Genomic DNA, 23,402 nt, shown 5'->3' with positions numbered 1-23,402 from the left:
TTATATATTACAGCCTGACTGGTACCACTGACTGCCTACATCCGTGGGTTATTTATAATAGCCTGACTGGTACCGCTGACTGCCTACATCCGTGGGTTATATATAACAGCCTGACTGGTACCACTGACTGCCTACATCTGTGGGTTATATGCAATAGCCTGACTGGTACCACGGACTGCATACATCTGTGGGTTATATACAATAGCCTTACTGGTACCGCTGACTCCCTACATCCGTGGGTTATATATAATAGCCTGACTGGTACCACTGACTGCGTACATCTGTGGGTTATATACAATAGCCTGACTGGTTTCACTGACTGCGTACATCCCTGGGTTATATACAATAGCCTGACTGGTACCGCTGACGGCGTACATCTGTGGGTTATATACAATAGCCTGACTGGTACCACAGACTGCGTACATCTGTGGGTTATATACAATAGCCTTACTGGTACCGCTGACTGCGTACATCCCTGGGTTATATACAATAGCCTGACTGGTACCACTGACTGCGTACATCCCTGGGTTATATATAACAGCCTGACTGGTACCACTGACTGCGTACATCTGTGGGTTATATACAACAGCCTGACTGGTACCACTGACTGTGTACATCTGTGGGTTATATACAATGGGCTGACTGGTGCCACTGACTGCGTACATCTGTGGGTTATATACAATAACCTGACTGGTACCACTGACTGCGTACATCTGTGGGTTATATACAATGGCCTGACTGGTGCCACTGACTGCGTACATCTGTGGGTTATATACAATAGCCTGACTGGTACCACTGACTGCGTACATCCCTGGGTTATACACAATAGCCTGACTGCTGCCACTGACTGGTACAACTGAGTGGTACAGGCGCAGACATGTGACTGCTTCGTGCGACGGGGCCCTAATCTCTACCCACCTCAAATATATTTTTAAAATATCAGGGATTGCTATTAAATGTACAAATTATGAGTGTCCCAATTTGCCCATCAACGTTAAGCATGTTTGGAATATTAGAGGGATGGGTTATCTCACATTGACAGGGATTTCATACTTTCTGTGAAGATTATGTGTGCTCATATCTGAACAAAGATTTAAATCTTCTAAAGTTGTCTGAACTTATACATTACAGGTCCAGTTTTGTTGAGGAATTAAAGTGTATACGTTATTTTAATGTAAATGTAATGAGTAATGTAAAATGTAAATCTCACCATGTCATTTGCTGTCATTCTGCATCCAAAGCATAGTCCTGACATCAACTCACTGAGAGATAATCTGTGGACGAGTATTTATTCACTTTATTTATTTATTGATCAGATCGATGTTCAACATTGCACTAAAAAATTTTCCAGCACCAGCAGAGATGACATTAGTCTGGTATATCTGTGAAGGAAACCATAGAGCCTGCAGTAAACCATCAACCTTCACCAGTTACCTGACATAACGTCGCCAGCTACCTGACATAAAGTTGCCAGTTACCAGACAAAGTCCCCAGTTACCTGATATACAGTCCCCAATTACCTGACATAAAGTCACCAGTTACCGGACATCAAGTCCCCAGAAACACCAATAAAATCTGAACTGAAGCCTGCAAACTGATTTGTCAAGGGGGCCATAATAGTCTGGTAGTGAACGAGATGCCCGTGAAGCCAACCTGAAAATGTAATATTCTTATGCAGTCTGTGAGACTGACTTGGCAGTTTTGTAACCACAGCCGGTTGATAAAGAAAAAAGTCAAACCAACCTAGGCCTACTTCCACGAACTTCATAAATCAAATTTCTTCTTCGGAAATAATGTTGTCTACAAGTGTAATATAAGTGTAATCCTAAAAAAACAGGAGTTACAAGACATTTCCCAGGTTTCCAGATACCTGCTTCAGGCGTACTGATCACTAACCTCTTCTCTATGCATGTTCACCACTGGGTGTTTGCAAGAAGTTACACTCGGCTTCAAGGTACTGGCAGTCTATTTTTGTTTGTTTTGTCACGAACCATAAACCATGCCATGCGCCTGACAAACCATCAAACCATGCCACACACCTGTCAAACCATCAAACCATGCCACACACCTGACAAACCATCAAACCATGCCACACAAATGTCAAACCATCAAAACATGCCACACATCTGACAAACCATCAAACCATAACACACAACTAACAAACCACCAAACCAAGTAACACACCGGTCAAACCATGCAACACACCTGTCAAACCATACCGGACAAACCATCAAACCAGGCCACACACCTGACAAACCATCAAACCAGGCAACACACCTGTCAAACCCTACCACACACCTGACAAACCATCAAGCCATAACACACATCTGACAAACCACCACACCATGCAACACACCTGTCAAACCATGCCACATACCGGACAAACCATCAAACCATGCAACACACCTGTCAAACCATGCAACACACCTGTCAAATCATCAAACCATAACACACAACTGACAAACCACCAAACCATGCAACACACCTGTCAAACCATGCAACACACCTGTCAAACCATGCCGCATACCAGACAAACCATCAAACCATGCAACACACCTGTCAAACCATCAAACCATGTAACACACCTGTCAAACCATCAAACCATGCAACACACCTGTCAAACCATGCAACACACCTGTCAAACCATGCCGCATACCAGACAAACCATCAAACCATAACACACACCTGTCAAACCATCAAACCATGCAACACACCTGTCAAACCATGCCACACACCTGTCACACCATCAAACCATGCAACACACCTGTCAAACCATGCAACACACCTGTCAAATCATCAAACCATAACACACAACTGACAAACCACCAAACCATGCAACACACCTGTCAAACCATGCAACACACCTGTCAAACCATGCCACATACCAGACAAACCATCAAACCATGCAACACACCTGTCAAACCATCAAACCATGTAACACACCTGTCAAACCATCAAACCATGTAACACACCTGTCAAACCATGCAACACACCTGTCAAACCATGCCACACACCTGTCAAACCATCAAACCATAACACACAACTGACAAACCAACACACCATGCAACACACCTGTCAAACCATGCCACACATCTGACAAACTACCCAACCATGCCACACACCTGACAAACCATCAAATCATGCCACACACCTGACAAACCATCAAACCATGCCACACACCTGACAAATTACCCAACCATGCCACACGTCTGACAAACCATCAAACCATGCCACATGCCTGACAAACCATCAAACCATGCCACACACCTGACAAACCATCAAACCATGCCACACACCTGACAAACCATCAAACCATGCCACACACCTGACAAACCATCAAACCATGCCACACACCTGACAAACCATCAAACCAGGCCACACATCTGACAAACTACCCAACCATGCCACACACCTGACAAACCATCAAGCCATGTCACACACCTGACAAACCATCAAACCATGCCACACACAAGAACAAGGCATGTTGAGCTATGGTAGTTAAAAAAAAAATTCATTGTGGGGTGTTCGAGTACCAACTCGATGGAGTGCAAACTACTTTCCATGAATGGCTATCCGTGCAAGGCACATGCATCGGCAAGTGTCATAGGCTCCTAGCACCAGGACAGAAGTGAAAGCTTCCACCAGGTACTGTGTCTACCAGAAAAACTGGTATACACCAAGGTTAATTCTTACGTTCTAAAAACCTGGTAAAGTAGCTAGAGAGACAAATATCTTATCTAGATAAGTAATTGCACAAGACACTGTAACCCTACAAGAAACGCTTGTAGAAATTTGTGTTTACAGGACAACAGAATGAAGTCAAACTGACTGCATGTCTACAAAAGAGAATAATGGTGACAAACCCTACATGAAACTTTTCTTGATTACAAAAATGGTAAATCTGGCAAAATCCATAAAGCTCATAAATAATAAAGTCACAGAAACCCTGTATACAAGAAATTATTGCCCTGCATGGAGGCTTCATTTCTAGAGAACATGTGTACTACAGAAAGCAAATTGAAGTTTAATATATAAGTGTTAAATTTTTGAATTGAAATTATATCAATTAAAATCATTAAGAAACATTCACAAAGCCTTTAAAACTAAAACCAATAAAACAGTTCAACCATCAGTAGGCCCTTTGTAGATATACAAAGGCGAAAAGAAATGTAACAAAAAAAACACAAACAAAACATAACTTTTCATTGCTGTATGTTGGAGATCCATGTATGATTCCCATTATACAGGAGCTAAAAAAAAAAAGTTTAAACTGCCAGCTGAGAATGTGCATTTACACACCATATCTTAAACTAGGGAGCAAAAAAAAAACAGCCTAATAACCTTCAATCCATATACAAGTGCTAAGACCATCCTTAACATCTGACAAACTAATTGGGTCAAATTCTTATCACCATCCTACAGTTCAGCATAATCATTCATTCCAGACCTTGGGTTTTTCATTAGACAGCAACAGTCACATGGGAGACAGCGTATATTCCTGTATCCTGCGATAGATGTCATATCTGTCTGCTCGCTAGATTATATGTTCACTTGTGAAAACAATGGTCACATCAAGAAGCATTTGCCTATACACCAGTCTTCTGCTTTGAATTGGTGACCTTTTGCGTGACAAAATGGTTCTTCAGTGACAGGATGAAAACATATATCGTGCAGTAGTCCAAATGTTGGGCTCGGCAGACAATTTAGCAGGAAACAGTTATTTCCTTATCCTATCACCAAGTTGCCATATAACGAATATCATCAACTAACTGCTGGTAAAAACTTACTGGTGTGAATCTGTTTGGTTCTCCTCTGTTTCAGCCTCCAGAGGGCGCTTCGATGACAAGGACTGTGAAAAGATTAATTGCGCTGAGAGCCGAAGAATTACCAACATTGGTATCCAACGGTGCCTTCAGAATGAGAGAGTTTGAAACATTAGCTCACAGTTCTGCTTAAATGTAGCACAACAAAATACTGACATCAATCGCATTCACTGATCCATTCAGCCAGATTTGATGTAATTTATGTGTAAATGGTACCTGTGTATATGTATCATATAAACCAGAAATTGTCTTTATTACAGCCATTATCTCACAAAATTCACAGCAAAACTCAACTACAAAATTCCAAGTTATGTTATCTCTTTTGTGTCATCAAGTCTGAGAAAGGGGAAATAACTCTGTGGAATTTAATATAAATTGCAACAGTAAATAGATAAAAATGTGCAATACTACAGCCACCATAAGTTGCTAACAAGCTGACCAGATCGGCAGCCTGGAGGGTTTAAGATCTACATGAAGCAGCAACCTTTACCGTCTCCACTGAGAGCTGGAAATGTTAAGTGCATATGTACCCAGCACAGTCAAAGTGATAGTCATCAGATATTCCGTTATACATTCAAATCTTTATCAAGCAGACAACAAACCTGGCATAGAGCACAGTGCTCTTTATCCGTCACCATGTCTTTCTCTATATGATCCAACTTTTCTCCAGTCCTGTAACAAATTAATCATGCCAATCTGTTTTACACCTTCAACAGATTTCTGAAAGACTGTTTACAAAAGTATAAAAATAAAAAAAAAAACATAAAAAAAGGAAGGCCCACAAGAATCCACCTCGCCTGACATTGGAGAATTCAATCTCACAGGCACAGTACAGCAAGTGGATCCATGATGTCCTTGGGGCAGGAAGTATTTGTAACCTTCATCTGACTACTCTGGTAACCAGACATGAGTCTGAGGGCAAAGGAGGAAAAAACTGAAATAGCTCCAAAAGGCCTGGGTCCAGTAGCTACCTAGGCTACTGGCTTCTAGATGGCCGTAGATGCCTTCTATAGGGCAAGTATGGACCTTAAAAAGCCTGGGGCCGGTTCCATGAAGCTTACTAATACATGTACTTAGCTAAGTATGCCCTTAACTATGATGGCAAAGTATGCTGTAGAGATATAAAGTGTACTTAGCTAAGGACTACTTAACACTAAGTATGCTTCATGAAACCGACCCAGAAAATAAAGACAATCAAGAAAAGGCAGTCTTTACACCCAAAATAAGATGTTTTACTTTCAGGATTTGTTTAGGTTCACAGAGGTAGAAATAAGCCGCCCTTGATAACAGGAACTATACCACACCATTCAAGTTTTGACACTGTAGGTTGTTCTGATAATATAGGGTATCGATATCCTTGTTCAAAGAATCCACATGACTGGTTACTGACAACATGAGGTGCTAGAGGTATGTAACTGGTTACTGACGACATGAGATACTAGAGGTGTGTACCTGGTTACTGACGACATGAGGTACTAGAGGTGTGTAACTGGTTACTGACGACATGAGGTACTTGAGGTGTTTAACTGGTTACTGACGACATGAGGTACTAGAGGTATGTACCTGGTTACTGACGACATGAGGTACTAGAGGTGTGTAACTGGTTACTGACGACATGAGGTACTAGAGGTGTGTACCTGGTTACTGACGACATGAGGTACTAGAGGTGTGTAACTGGTTACTGACGACATGAGGTACTAGAGGTGTGTACCTGGTTACTGACGACATGAGGTACTAGAGGTGTGTAACTGGTTACTGACGACATGAGGTACTAGAGGTGTGTAACTGGTTACTGACGACATGAGGTACTAGAGGCGTGTAACTGGTCACTGACGACATGAGGTACTAGAGGTGTGTAACTGGTTACTGACGACATGAGGTACTAGAGGCGTGTAACTGGCCACTGACGACATGAGGTACTAGAGGTGCGTACCTGGTTACTGACGACATGAGGTACTTGAGGTGTGTACCTGGTTACTGACGACAGGAGGTACTAGAGGTGTGTACCTGGTTACTGACGGCAGGAGGTACTAGAGGTTTGTACCTGGTTACTGATGACATGAGGTACTAGAGGTGTGTACCTGGTTACTGACGACAGGAGGTACTAGAGGTGTGTACCTGGTTACTGACGACAGGAGGTACTAGAGGTGTGTACCTGGTTACTGATGACATTAGGTACTAGAGGTGTGTACCTGGTTACTGACGACATGAGGTACTAGAGGCGTGTAACTGGTTACTGACGACATGAGGTACTAGAGGTGTGTACCTGGTTACTGACGACATGAGGTACTAGAGGCGTGTAACTGGTTACTGACGACATGAGGTACTAGAGGTGTGTACCTGGTTACTGACGACATGAGGCACTAGAGGTGTGTTCCTGGTTACTGACGACATGAGATACTAGAGGTCTGTACCTGGTTACTGACGACATGAGGTACTAGAGGTGTGTAACTGGTTACTGACGACATGAGGTACTAGAGGCATGTAACTGGTCACTGACGACATGAGGTACTAGAGGCGTGCACCTAGTCACTGACGACATGAGGTACTAGAGGTGTGTAACTGGTTACTGACGACAGGAGGTACTAGAGGTGTGTAACTGGTTACTGACGACAGGAGGTACTAGAGGTGTGTACCTGGTTACTGACGACATGAGGTACTAGAGGTGTGTAACTGGTTACTGACGACATGAGGTACTAGAGGTGTGTACCTGGTTACTGATGACATTAGGTACTAGAGGTGTGTACCTGGTTACTGACGACATGAGGTACTAGAGGCGTGTAACTGGTTACTGACGACATGAGGTACTAGAGGTGTGTACCTGGTTACTGACGACATGAGGTACTAGAGGTGTGTAACTGGTTACTGACGACATGAGGTACTAGAGGTGTTTACCTGGTTACTGACGACATGAGGCACTAGAGGTGTGTTCCTGGTTACTGACGACATGAGGTACTAGAGGTCTGTACCTGGTTACTGACGACATGAGGTACTAGAGGTGTGTAACTGGTTACTGACGACATGAGGTACTAGAGGCGTGTAACTGGTCACTGACGACATGAGGTACTAGAGGCGTGCACCTAGTCACTGACGACATGAGGTACTAGAGGTGTGTAACTGGTTACTGACGACAGGAGGTACTAGAGGTGTGTAACTGGTTACTGACGACATGAGGTACTAGAGGTGTGTAACTGGTTACTGACGACATGAGGTACTAGAGGTGTGTACCTGGTTACTGACGACAGGAGGTACTAGAGGTGTGTAACTGGTTACTGATGACAGGAGGTACTAGAGGTATGTAACTGGTTACTGACGACATGAGGTACTAGAGGTGTGTAACTGGTTACTGACGACATGAGGTACTAGAGGTCTGTAACTGGTTACTGACGACAGGAGGTACTAGAGGTATGTAACTGGTTACTGACGACATGAGGTACTAGAGGTATGTAACTGGTTACTGACGACATGAGGTACTAGAGGTGTGTACCTGGTTACTGACGACAGGAGGTATTAGAGGTGTGTAACTGGTTACTGGTGACAGGAGGTACTAGAGGTATGTAACTAGTTACTGACGACATGAGGTACTAGAGGTGTGTAACTGGTTACTGACGACAGGAGGTACTAGAGGTATGTAACTGGTTACTGACGACATGAGGTACTAGAGGTGTGTACCTGGTTACTGACGACATGAGGTACTAGAGGTATGTAACTGGTTACTGACGACATGAGGTACTAGAGGTGTGTAACTGGTTACTGACGACATGAGGTACTAGAGGTCTGTAACTGGTTACTGACGACATGAGGTACTAGAGGTGTGTAACTGGTTACTGACGACAGGAGGTACTAGAGGTATGTAACTGGTTACTGACGACATGAGGTACTAGAGGTGTGTACCTGGTTACTGACGACATGAGGTACTAGAGGTATGTAACTGGTTACTGACGACATGAGGTACTAGAGGTGTGTAACTGGTTACTGACGACATGAGGTACTAGAGGTCTGTAACTGGTTACTGACGACATGAGGTACTAGAGGTATGTAACTGGTTACTGACGACAGGAGGTACTAGAGGTGTGTAACTGGTTACTGACAACATGAGGTACTAGAGGTGTGTAACTGGTTACTGACGACATGAGGTACTAGAGGTGTGTACCTGGTTACTGACGACATGAGGTACTAGAGGTGTGTACCTGGTTACTGATGACAGGAGGTACTAGAGGTATGTAACTGGTTACTGACGACATGAGGTACTAGAGGTGTGTAACTGGTTACTGACGACAGGAGGTACTAGAGGTCTGTAACTGGTTACTGACGACAGGAGGTACTAGAGGTATGTAACTGGTTACTGACGACATGAGGTACTAGAGGTATGTAACCAAAAAATCCGCTTTGAACTGTTAATATTTTTACTACTGGGTAAGATGTTACTTAGGCCCTATTAGTAAAATATCAGCCATCCTCATAGATCAAAGTTTTCAGCTCCAGATCACTGAAGTCAGCTGAAGCTGATAGAGATGCAGGCATTTGAGATGGATTTGCTCCATCGCTGTGACATTTGTCAATAGCAGTATGTCACAGTAAAATCTTTCCTTTAGCTTCAAACTCCAATGTAGATGAGATCAAATTTACACGTAAACTATTAGTTTTAAAGTTATCTCGATCCCTGCCACTTCCAGTGTTTCATCAGGCTTAGTAGCCAGAAAAACATTTTTACAAAAATCTCTTCATGTGCCTCTTTTTATAGCGCTGTGTTGCAATCTACCCATTACATTAGGATATGTTTCAGTTCTAATTAACCTCTGCAGCCCGTCAGAACTGTTACCATCACAGTATCATTACCATTACAGTATCTGAAATAATTGTAATTGATCAGACAAAAAGCGGAATTCCACTTAAAAAATGGAAAAAAAAACATGTTTGGGTAACACATGTGCGAAGACATGTAGGTCAACATGAAGTTTGCAATCCACTGACCTCTAGTCTTACCAGTACATGTACTTCACTGACCTTGTGATGTTACTGACAGTTGCTAGGTAACCGGCCTGTAGTCCATATACAAACTGCTCTGTCAGGTTTTCTATGCTGCTTCCTGAAACTGACTGATAGTAGGAGAGACATGACAGTATGTGAATCAGTAAAATACTGCAGTTTACATTTTTCAGTCGAGGCTTAGTTTTGTAACTTTGATGATAATTTCAATCGTTTTGAAAGTTTTACAACAACAACACTTCAAACCTAGAATTACTCACAATCACTAACAGACCCCAGTAAGTATTTGAGCATATCAAACATGCGCAAACATAAATCAAACCCAATGTCCCCAATGTCAAGAAGCTACAATAAACATAAGTATCACAGCCATGATGATCAAAGCATGGCATATATGAAATCTCACCTTTGTCGTGAGTGATGGAGTGAACAATGGAGTGATATTGTGGTAAAAGTTGAACACACAAACTTCTTTCACAGCAAAATCTCTGAAAAACAGTCACAAAACATTCTGATCAGAAAAGAACAAATTTTAACCCCTAAAATGACTACCTTCCATCTGCATATTTCCATGCAAATCTATTTCTTCTACACTGAGCAAGGATCATCACAGCCCACAACAAATATACTAATAACACTAACCCGGTTAAATCTCCAAGTACATCTGGCAAAGCAAATAGCATGCTTCTATCAATCTACGAAACCTTTACTCACCAAGTCTGCAATTATTTCTCTGGTCTGCCGATATGTTGGTAAGTGAAGTGGAACATTATTTCATTGCAGCTTGCCTCAGGGCAAACCACTGGCTAACCATGAACAAACCACTGGCAAACCACAAAAAAAAAACTGGGGAACCATAAGCAAACCACTGGCAAACCATGAACAAACCAATGGCAAACCTTGAACAAACCTCTGGCAAACCTTGAACAAACCACTGGCTAACCATGAACAAACCACTGGCAAACCACAAACAAACCACTGGGGAACCATAAACAAACCACTGGCAAACCATGAACAAACCAATGGCAAACTATGAACAAACCAATGGCAAACCTTGAACAAACCTCTGGCAAACCTTGAACAAACCACTGGCAAACCATGAACGAACCACTGATGGGCTAGCGGATCACTTAAGGGATACCTGTGCACCTAGCTAGTACAGTAAGATATCACCAAAACAAATTATCAATAAACACAGTAATATTTCAGTTCTAACTGTACACTTATTCAAGCATCCTTTACTTGTTCAGTTCTTTAGGTGCAGAAAAACAAGACTGTTGCGATTAAACCACCACCTTTTGGCATTTAACTAACCAGGTTTCTCACAGGTGTCACACAGATTTTTTTCCTGCAGAGGAATCTCATGGTGGAAGGCTAGTAATCCTCCCCAAAGCGCCTCCACATAAACAGTCCTATGAGAACTGTCTACCCTCCATAGCCCCCAAGAACGTTGGACATGGGGAAATCTCCTGCAATCCCTGACTGGGTCTGATGTATGCTGTTTTAATACCAGCTTATTTAGCACTGAACAGCAGCAACATTAATACAGTATTTCTTAAATGATATCAAGTTATCCACTTTCAGTCATTCATATCGTACGTCCAAAACTAACTCCCAGAACTTTTTTCATAACTTGAACTATATTTTCATAAATATAATCATTTAGAAATACCACGTGTTATTTTTCTTTATGCCATGAATTTAGCGTACACGTTTTATTGATCGTTTTTTTTTTTTACACTTTATATTTGAAAGTAAGTTTCATGAAGCCCTAATGAAATACAGGCATTTAAATATCATGTCAATATTAACCTTCCCTCATGTCTGTTTTTATATACCTGTAACACTGAAATGGTTTGACAATATAAACGAGGTATAACACACACCACCAAAGAACAAAGAAAGTTTTACAGTATGAAAATAGGACGGAATCATGTAAAGAGAAGCAGTCAACAGTTTTCAATGATGTTGTAAAGACCCAAGGTATGTTCTATGCGAATGAGTGAAATCAATATTCAAGTCATGTACAAATTACTTTCAGTCACACAGTGACCTAACCTAAGGCACTGATTAACCAACAGCACTGGGCTGTTACTTTCTAAGATTCACTTACTTCAATGGTCTCACGAACATAACATCCGGATTTCTAGAGTCTGAAAATCCCTGTAAAAGAAAGCTAGCCATGTCACAAACAAGGAGAACAAACACGCTGTAGAAAATGCAGTTTTTTGATACATAATGTGTAACTGAGACTTGTGAAAGATACACCATTAAAATGGAAGACACTTACAAAAAGTACAAAACCAACTTTGATGCCACAGTAAATTTCAACTCTCTCATTGAAACTAAAAAAATACAACTGACAAGACAAAACATCAAGATGTATTTGTAAATGTACAAAAAAGTAGTTCATTTTAGTTCAAAACTGATGAGCAATGGTAAAACGTAGAGTTTATGTCCACTGTCAAATGCCTACTACTAACCGTATCAAATGGTATATGACCACCCCTTCCTTGTGCTATCCCCGTGAGGAGTTTGACTGACAATCTGCTTGCTGTGTCTCCACACATGACTTTAGTATGTCCAGTCTGACGAGCTAGTCTTAACAAGGCATGGTACCTGCAAAGAAACAAAACAGGACATTCTTACGCAAAAATTCCCACTGTCCTGTCCATTCTTTCTATAGGACGTGCTTTTCAAAAAAAAAAAAAAGCTTTTTGACTAATTTTATTGTTTGAAAACAGTGAATCAATGCAGACCAGCCTCTGTATACCTGTGGGTTCTCACACCATAGTCACATTGTACAAGGTTCCACCCTGAATGATGATAGTCTAAGCCTAACTTCACAGCAACAATACAGTCAATCAATGCAGACCAGCCTCTGTATACCTGTGGGTTCTCACACCATAGTCACATTGTACAAGGTTCCACCCTGAATGATGATAGTCTAACCCTAACTTCACAGCAACAATACAGTCAATCAATGCAGACCAGCCTCTGTACACCTGTGGGTTCTCACAGCATTGTCACATTGTACAAGGTTCCACCCTGACTGATGATAGTCTAACCCTAACTTCACAGCAACAATACAGTGAATCAATGCAGACCAGCCTCTGTATACCTGTGGGTTCTCACACCATCGTCACATTGTGCAAGGTTCCACCCTGACTGATGACAGTCTAACCCTAACTTCACAGCAACAATACAGTGAATCAATGCAGACCAGCCTCTGTATACCTGTGGGTTCTCATACCATGGTCACATTGTACAAGGTTCCACCCTGACTGATAATAGTCTAAGCCTAACTTCACAGCAACAATACAGTGAATCAATGCTGACCAGCCTCTGTACACCTGTGGGTTCTCACACCATAGTCACATTGTACAAGGTTCCACCCTGACTGATGACAGTCTAACCCTAACTTCACAGCAACAATACAGTCAATCAATGCAGACCAGCCTCTGTACACCTGTGGGTTCTCACACCATAGTCACATTGTACAAGGTTCCACCCTGAATGATGACAGTCTAACCCTAACTTCACAGCAACAATACAGTCAATCAATGCAGACCAGCCTCTGTACACCTGTGGGTTCTCACAGCACTGTCACATTGTACAAGGTTCCACCCTGACTGATAATAGTCTAACCCTAACTTCACAGCAACAATACAGTGAATCAATGCAGACCAGCCTCTGTACACCTGTGGGTTCTCACACCATAGTCACATTGTACAAGGTTCCACCCTGACTGATAATAGTTTAAGCCTAACTTCACAGCAACAATACAGTGAATCAATGCAGACCAGCCTCTGTATACCTGTGGGTTCTCACAGCATTGTCACATTGTACAAGGTTCCACCCTGACTGATAATAGTCTAAGCCTAACTTCACAGCAACAATACAGTGAATCAATGCTGACCAGCCTCTGTATACCTGTGGGTTCTCACAGCATAGTCACATTGTACAAGGTTCCACCCCGACTGATAATAGTCTAACCCTAACTTCACAGCCCAGTAATACACCTCAACCATATATCATGTATTTTTTGTCAAACTGTTTATTAGTCATCAACTTCAAACGCAGTTGTACACAAATCTACTGGTGAATGGAAGAAGAGATCAATTTCAACTGGGTGATTACCTGAGCATTCTGATAAGATTCTCTTTTTCAGATGTTGACTTTACTGAGCCAATCAAATCCTTCAGCTTATCATCAGCCTGTTGGCTGAGGACAAGTCTTTCAGCTGTGTAATCACTAGTCACTGTCAGGAAAGCTGTTTGCTCATTGGCTATATTCTGGTCAGGTGGCTGCCTTGTACCGGAAATACCACCACACTGTGAATCATAACCCTGCATAACAGAAAATCACATGCTCCCCAAAAACATGTTTCATTACTTTCCTTTTTTTTCGTTATTTTCCTAAAATTTTCAATTCATTCTCATAGCTACTTGTATAATGCCTTTAAAGTTATGGCAGGTTTTCTAATGCAAACTTTCCTCAGCCTTACCTACAGACTCATACACATCAATTATGAAATATATTATAACATACCTCAACTCTTCAAAATTAACTTTATTTTAATGACATATTTCTGTACACGTTGAAGTCTTATGCATTCTATATAAATAATAATAATACCTGAAATACCAAACTATGAAAACTTTAACACATAAAAACAGTGACTGCATTTCCCAACAATCAGGCGCTCCGTATTATTTCTTTTAAAAGCGAAGATTTCTGACTAGTTTTTCAAAGCTTCAACATACCAGTACTTTGGTACCAGTACTTTGGTACCAGAATTTCAACAATCCAACTCTAGCACTAATTATAGGTCAAATTTTGATACTCTTCTTTCACGTCAATTCAAAGACAACAATGAAACAGATAATAACACTGTTATATAAAAAAAAACAGCCCCAAGATAAACGCTGAGCTTTCAAGGCAAGTTCTGTTGTCCCCTGGTAACTACGTACCACTTGAAGAGAAGTGATGTAGCCCGGGAAGCCTGAGTTCAGTATCCTGGTCTTAATCTCCATGTACCCATGTAGACGTTCCTCTGCAGACAGCCCAACTGCAGCACCCTCTGTGACACACAAATACATTCCCTCATAGCGTTAGTTTTAGCGAACATCGTCTTTCAGCAAAACATACAACATTATAACAGTAAGTAATATAAGGGCGGGCAGAGGCCCAAGTGTGTATGTTCTATGCTTTTTAAACAGTGGCATTTCAACAATGTTTTAAACTAGTTCACTTGTGGTTATTACAATGCTGACAGACTGAATACATTACAACTGTGTCAGCAGAAAACTTCTGACACACATGCCGCAAATATTCATCTCACATACCACCATCGTCTCACCCACCACCATCTCACACACCATCTCACACACCACCGTCTCACACACCATCATCTCACACACATCACCGTCTCACACAACACCATCTCACACACCATCTCACACACCACCGTCTCACACACCACCATCTTACACACCACCGTCTCACACACCATCTCACACACCACTGTCTCATACACCACCGTCTCACACACCACCATCTCACACATCACCATCTCACACACACCACCATCTCACCTACCACCATCTCACACACCACCATCTCACACACCACTGTCTCACACACCACCGTCTCACACACCACCGACTCACACACCACCGTCTCACACACCATCTCACACACCACCGTCTCACACACCACCATCTCACACACCACCATCTCACACACCATCTCACACACCACCGTCTCACCCACCACCATCTAACACACCATCTCACACACCACCGTCTCACATACACCACCGTCTCACACACCACCGTCTCACACACCATCATCTCACACACACCACCATCTCACCCACCACCATCTCACACACCATCTCACACACCATCTCACACACCACCATCGTCTTACACACCACCGTCTCACCCACCACCATCTCACACACCATCTCACACCCCATCATCTCACACACATCACCGTCTCACGTACCACCATCTCACACACCACCGTCTCACATACCACCGTCTCACACACCACCGTCTCACATACCACCGTCTCACACACCATCTCACACACCACCATCTCACACACCATCTCACACACCACCGTCTCACACACCACCATCTCACACACATCACCATCTCACACACCACCACCGTCTCACATACCACCACCGTCTCACACACCACCGTCTCACACACACCACCATCTCACACACCATCTCACACACCACCATCTCACACACCACCATCTCACACACCGTCTCACACACCACCATCTCACACACCACCGTCTCACACACCACCATCTCACACACCACCGTCTCACACACCATCATCTCACACACACCACCGTCTCACACACCACCATCTCACACACCATCTCACACACCACCGTCTCACACACCACCATCTCACACACCACCATCTCACACACATCACCATCTCACGCATCACCATCTCACACACACCACCATCTCACACACCATCTCACACACCACCGTCTCACACACCACCATCTCACATACCACCGTCTCACACACCACCATCTCACACACACCACCATCTCACACACCATCATCTCACACCACCACCATCTCACACACCGCCATCTCACACACATCACCATCTCACGCATCACCATCTCACACACCACACACTACCGTCACACACATCACCACTGTCTCAAACACTGCCGTCTCACACACATCACCATCTCACACACCATCACCGTCTCACACATCACACACTACCGTCTCACACACCACACACTAACCTCACACACATTACCACTGTCTCACACACCACTGTCTCACACACATCACTGTCTCACACACACCACCATCTCACACACCACCGTCTCACACAGCACCATCTCACACACCACCATCTCACACACATCACCATCTCACACATCACCATTGTCTCACACACCACCATCTCACACACCACCATCTCACACACCACCACCGTCTCACCCACCACCGTCTCACACACCACCATCTCACACACATCACCATCTCACACATCTCCATCTCACACACCACACACTAACGTCACACACATCACCATTGTCTCACGCACTACTGTCTCACACACCACCATCTCACATACCACCGTCTTACACACCACCCTCTCACACACCACCATCTCACACACCACCATCGTCTTACACACCACTGTCTCACGCACCACCATTGTCTTACACACCACCTTCTCACACACCACCATCTCACACAACACCATCTCACACACCACCATCTCACACACCACCGTCTCACATACCACCATCTCACACAACACCATCTCGCACAACACCATCTCACATCACCATCTCACACACCATGATCTCACACACCACCGTCTCACATACCACCGTCTCACATGCCACCGTCTCACACATCACCACCATCTCACCCACCGTCTCACACACCACCACCGTCTCACACACCACTATCTCACACACCACTGTCTCATACACCACCGTCTCACATACCACCATCTCACACATCACCATCTCACATACCACCGTCTCGCATGCCACCGTCTCGCATACCACCATCTCACACACCACTGTCTCACACACCACCATCTCACACACCACCACCCTCTCCTACAGTACCGTCTCACACACCACTACCTCACACACCACCGTCTCACACACCACCGTCTCACACACCACCATCTCACACACCAACGTCTCACACACCACCCTCTCACACACCACCGTCTCACATACCACCGTCTCACACACCACTGTCTCACACACCACCGTCTCACACACCACTGTCTCACACACCACTGTCTCACACACCACCCTCACCCACCACCGTCTCACATACCACTACCATCTCACCCACCACCGTCTCACATACCACCACCATCTCACACACCACTGTCTCACACACCACCCTCACCCACCACCGTCTCACATACCACTACCATCTCACCCACCACCATCTCACATACCACCACCGTCTCACATACCACCACCATCTCACCCACCACCGTCTCACGTACCACCACTGCCTGAAATACCACCGTTTTGCATACCACCACCGTCTCACATACCACCACCGTCTCACACACCGCCACCGTCTCACACACCACCACCGTCTCACACATCACCACTGTCTCACACACCACTGCACTCACCGTACTATTTCACCTTTAAAAAAGACTGAAAATGACAGAACTTCTGTGAAAGAAATAAAAAATTTACTAATGCTTTCAGTACAGAATTTAACATCTTAATTTCACTTACCATCTACAAATACCAGACTGGGTTTAAATCGTAATTTTTTGTGAACATGTTCTCCTAGGCCCTGCAATAAATAAAACATCAGCTTTAAAATTCAATTTATTAGGCTTTCAAGCTATTCTTTTTGCTCAGACAATTAAAAAAGTCTTCTCAGGCTGTGCTGTTTTTAGAAGTCTCATAGATGTTATCTTTCAGGGTTTGAAGTTTGTTCTTCCCGGTCTAGTACTTTGGCAGCAACAATGAATTTCACGAAAAATATTAAAATCAGTTAAAAACTTGCCATGTTGTAAACTGCAGTGTTGCTGAATGAGTGCTACAAGCATTGCCATGTTGATACCGCTGTGTTGCTGAATGACTGCTTCAAGAATTAACATGCTGCAAATTGCTATGTTGCTGAATGATTGCTACAAGCATTGCCATGTTGCAAACTGTTTCATTGCTGAAAGACTGCTACAAGCATTGCCATGCTGCAAACTGCTGTGTTGCTGAAAACTGCTACAAGCATTGCCATGCTGCAATCTGCTGTTGCTGAAAGACTGCTACAACCATTGCCATGCTGCAAACTGCTGTGTTGCTGAATGACAGTTACAAGCATTACCATGATGCAAACTGCTGTGTTGCTGAATGACTGCTACAAGCATTGCCATGTTGCAAACTGCTGTAGCTGAATGACTGCTATAAGCATTGCCATGCTGCAAACTGCTGTGTTGCTGAATGACTGTTACAAGCATTGCCATGTTGCAAACTACTCTGTACTGAAGCAGAAACTGAAAACTATGAGTGCAGACTACTTGAAAGGTAGTTCTTGTTTTTTTTTTAACTGAATTTATTTATCTTTAAATGCTATCAAAAAGTGCTCAATAGGTATTTGCATAAATAATTTCATGGAACACTTGAAAATAAATCATAAATCAAAATAAACGTGTATAGAAAATACAATTAGAAAGTGTATGTAGAGCATGGGCATTGTAAGATGACACCAATAGGGGACACACCTCTTTAATAAGCTGGAGAAGGCAGCATGAGGAAGGCCCACCAGACAATGCCACCAATACCTTCTCACTGTCACGAATTAACTTTGACTTTCCTATTGCTGCTCGAAATTTATGAACAACATATGCAGTAAAACATGTCCTGAAATTAAAACAAGAATCAACATCAGCTGACGGGTAAAAGAGGAAACACTTTACGAGCAACAGTAACTGTAAAATTTGCCACAATAAAATGTCACCAACAAAAAATGAAATGGGCAATAATTTATCATGTTATTAAACATATGCTTGGGAGATCACACGGATACATCTACGTGGAATATGATTTACCTGTAATTAATTTATTTGCTTGATTGGTGTTTTATGCCGCACATGGTAATATTTCACTTCTACCATGGCGGGTGGGTGGAAACTGGGAAACCCACAATGATTCGAAGATTACTTGCAGACCTTCCCACGAACGCTTGAGAGAAAGTCACCATGAGCAACATGTACACTTGAACTCACAGTACTCTCACTGCACTTATGAGAGGCTCCTGGGTCATTGCGCCATACTGGCAGGCCACGGAGGCCCTGAACATGATTTAACCTTAAGCTCCTATGTTTATGGAAGCTTTCTGTCATATCAAGGTAAGTAAATTTTACCAAAATATACAAATGAATGAATGAACGAATAAATGAATGCTTGGGGTTCAAAGTCGTACTTAACAATTTTTCAGTCATATGACGATGAAGAGTCGTCATAGGTATGTGTACCTACACTGTGTCTTCTGTGACAGGGTGAGTGCCGCCAAGTGCTGCCACCACTGAAGAAGACACTAGACACGACACCCCTCCCAGTCACATTATACTCACACCGGGCCATCTAGTCCTGTTTCTTTGCTCTAACCCCTTAGTGCTGAGCGTCAAGCGGTCAGATGTGGTTAATGTCAACATGCCAAAACCACCAAGAGGTAACATAAAGTTGTGGTTAAAGTCAACATGCCGTAACCACTGAGGGGTAACATAAAGCTGTGGTTAGTGTCAACATGCCAAAACCACCGAGAGGTAACATAAAATTGTGGTCAAAACCACCAAGAGGTAACATAAAGTTGAGGTTAGTGTCAACATGTCGTAACCACCGAGAGGTAACATAAAGTTGTGGTTAATGTCCACATGCCGTAACCACCGAAAGGTAACATAAAGTTGTGGTTAATGTCAACATGCCAAACCCACCGAGAGGTAACAAAGTTGTGGTTAGTGTCAACATGCCATAACCACTGAGGGGTAACATAAAGCTGTGGTTAGTGTCAACAGGCCGTAACCACCGAGGGGTAACACAATGTTGTGGTTACTGTTGGGAGGCCATAGCCACTGGTAGGTAATATCTGTTGTGGTTACTGTTGGCTGGCCATAGCCACTGCTGGGTAATATCTGTTGTGGTTACGGTTGGAAGACTATAGCCATCAGAGGGTAATATCTGTTGTGGTTACAGTTGGCAGGCCATAGCCACTGGTGCATTATATCTGTTGTGGTTACAGTTGAGAGGCCATAGCCACTGGTGGGTAATATCTGTAGTGGTTACAGTTTGGAGGCCATAGCTACTGGTGGGTAATATCTGCTGTGGTTACAGCTAGGAGATCATAGCCACTGGTGGGTAATATCTGCTGTGGTTAATGTTGTGTGGCCATAGCCACTGGTGCATTATATCTGTTGTGGTTACTGTTGGGAGGCCATAGCCACTGGTGGGTAATACTGTATCTTTTATGGTTACACACATCCACGATGGAAAGTGACACACTGCATGGGTTATGTTAGGACCTTGTCAATACTAGTTGGTTACAGACATGGTGATTATGTTCATGGCTCAGTTAATACCTGCAAAATGGGTCATTCATACGAATAACAACTGTGGCCGTCTCCCCACATTTCATGCAGTCTTTGCTTCTGAAAAAAAAAGACACAAAACAAATTGAATCATTTATCCAAATTATATGAACAAAGTTTTTTCCCAATAACTATTTATTTATCTCATTGCTGTTGCACTGGTTAAAATAACATCAGTACAGACAATGATAAATGCCTTCAAAATACAGATGTAGGCCCACAAAATACAGGTGTAGGCCCACAAAATACAGGTGTAGGCCCACATATCATACATGTAACCATACGTGTAAATCCTTTCATATGCAAAAAATGTTGAAAATCACTTTATGAAAGAATACTTCAACCTTTTTGCATGTTTGCAAGATGTTTATTCAGACATATTCTGAAGGTATTATTCTGTGTAGGCTGATAAAATTATACTTTCTGTGAAGCCCTGAAATTAGCTGAAACAACCCATAGTTTTGTCCCCAAGATCAAATCAGAAATGTGCAGATATAGCACTGAAAGTTACTCTTTCATATTTGAAAAGGTTGAGGAATTAGGATAAATGTATTTTATGTGATTCATGCCATACCACAGAACTGCAAACTTCAGTGATGACATTCACCTTCAAGTGTGACAGAAAGGAGGTAGAGACAAAGAAACCACCAACTTTGTAGGATCCAACACAGCTCTGGACCAAAACAAAGGCACCTGGATTTGAACGTGTAACCTCATCTATTAATGACAAATTGAAAATTTCCAAGAACTGTAAAACTGTACTTGAAGCACAGAACACCCTCTTTCAAGATGGTTTTACTGAAAATAAGTGTTAGTTTGTCAGTAGTTCAATCAAATTGTTAATTACGTCGAAATTTTCAACAATTTCTGATATTTACCAGTTTTAATGTCTAACCGCTGAACTGAAGAAATCTGCTCACTTCATTCCCCAAAGCATGAAGAAGTGGGCCATTAAATCCACTCTAAAATGACAGCAGACATCAATTTCTTGTACTGATTAAGGAGAAAATGATGTCTTCAATCAATCATACAAGTATAAATCTGTTATAGGCTTATTACATATTTATACAGAAAATCAAAACAAATGTTGACAGCTCTCTCTTCATGGTGCATCACGTGTATCTGAAAACCTTGATAAAGAGACAGCTGTGCAGATGACAGAGACAAGACTTCACAGTAGCCTTCCGAGTAGTCAGAGATGACTTCTCTTGCTCAACTGACTGGGTAAGTTGTTCTTCACACTCTTCCACAGATGATACCATCCCTACACTTGTCATTTAAGACTGGCTGCATTGTCCTGTCTTGCTAGCTAGATTTCCAGATTTTTTACCTGCATGGTTCTGAGATTTTAGTCCACCTGACTTGCCATGACAGCACGAAGCGATTCTGACGACAAAGAAGGAAACATTTCTTTGGATTCCAGCAACATTTTGACTCAAGAATGGATTTATAGTTGTAGGAGTGATAATAAAGGTGTTATTCTCTTAAATCCACACCAAAATGTGAAGAGTGCTGTCATTTTAAAATGAATGTAGTGTCTGCTTTGTTCCACTAAGTGCTCTGTGCAATGGTCAACCCGATTTTTCAGTTCATTGATTTCAATATACAGCAGGTTAACAGAAATTGTTGAAAATATATGCCAACGTTTAATTTAGTTGTACTCGCTTCTAATTCACATAATCGTGTTTTCTGAGATGGCTCTGACCTTAGCTGGGTCAAAATTTTTTTCTGCCAATTATCGCCCCAAACCACCGTCTGAGCAGCTCCATTTAAAAACTTTATGCAGTTATCTGCCCTTGTCAAATATGTTGAGTCTGGCATTACACAATCACTTTAAAAATCCCCAGTGAATTTTGGCCCAAGCGGCCTAGGTTATAACAATAACGATCCATCAGTAACGCTCTAGATTTGAACTTCCATCAGGTCCGCAGCCGGTTGTTTATACCACTACACTAATGATATTGGATGTCTCCAAGACAGAGAAATGTGGTACGGGTTGAGTGCACATGTGTGTGTATGTCACATGCCTCTGTCACGTGAAATACATCTGAAAAAGGTCTACTCCATATTTGGCCAGCCTCATTCAGGGAAGCATGAATGAATTTACGTAAGTAGTCATGTAAAAAGTTACACGTAAATATTACCCTAGTCTATACAACTTCCCAGCTATCTCTTACGTTGGTTTGGGGCCATCCTTGGCAGAACAAAATTTTGCAGCGCAATCTCGAACTAACAGCCTATGTATTTCCACTGTTGTTGTTGTAACTAGGCTAAACGTAAACTGTCGGTTTTCTGATCTTACAACGATATTTACATTAATTTGCTTTCGATTTCTTCAACCTGGATGTTTTGGTCGTTAACGGAGCACATGTCGACAAACAGATATGGCCACCGTGTGACAAAATCACCGTAAATCACAGATAACAACTGTACACGTGCTGGCGCAACA

The 23,402-nt window shown here is 42.6% G+C and overlaps 1 protein-coding gene across 1 annotated transcript; it reads right to left on the bottom strand.

Annotated features, from left to right (window-relative positions):
* Window positions 1-227: 227 nt before the first annotated feature.
* On the bottom strand, window positions 228-23,402 carry LOC135474999 (cytoplasmic tRNA 2-thiolation protein 2-A-like). The gene is made up of 14 exons (XM_064754723.1): window positions 23,268-23,402; window positions 20,945-21,013; window positions 19,091-19,229; window positions 18,099-18,159; window positions 14,786-14,895; window positions 13,953-14,161; window positions 12,296-12,431; window positions 11,926-11,975; window positions 10,219-10,300; window positions 9,831-9,922; window positions 5,426-5,495; window positions 4,788-4,849; window positions 1,211-1,274; window positions 228-377 (listed from the first exon to the last, which is right to left on the bottom strand). Exons 1-14 carry the CDS (start codon window positions 23,321-23,323, stop codon window positions 228-230), a joined length of 1,350 nt encoding a protein of 449 aa, XP_064610793.1. The 5' UTR covers window positions 23,324-23,402.

This window comes from Liolophura sinensis, chromosome 9 (assembly GCF_032854445.1).
Source record: "Liolophura sinensis isolate JHLJ2023 chromosome 9, CUHK_Ljap_v2, whole genome shotgun sequence".
Classification (NCBI taxonomy): domain Eukaryota; kingdom Metazoa; phylum Mollusca; class Polyplacophora; order Chitonida; family Chitonidae; genus Liolophura; species Liolophura sinensis.
The sequence above is the reverse complement of the archived record's forward strand: the minus strand, read 5'-3'. Positions and strand labels throughout refer to the sequence as shown.

Excerpts from the sequence above, each read along its gene's own strand:
- LOC135474999 (XM_064754723.1), bottom strand. The coding sequence starts at position 23,323 with ATGTGCTCCGTTAACGACCAAAACATCCAGGTTGAAGAAATCGAAAGC. Across the intron at positions 18,160-19,090 it reads TTCTCCAGCTTATTAAAGAG|GGCCTAGGAGAACATGTTCA; the intron begins GTGTGTCCCCTA and ends TATTTATTGCAG. Across the intron at positions 1,275-4,787 it reads AACCAAACAGATTCACACCA|ATTATCTCTCAGTGAGTTGA; the intron begins GTAAGTTTTTAC and ends ACTCGTCCACAG.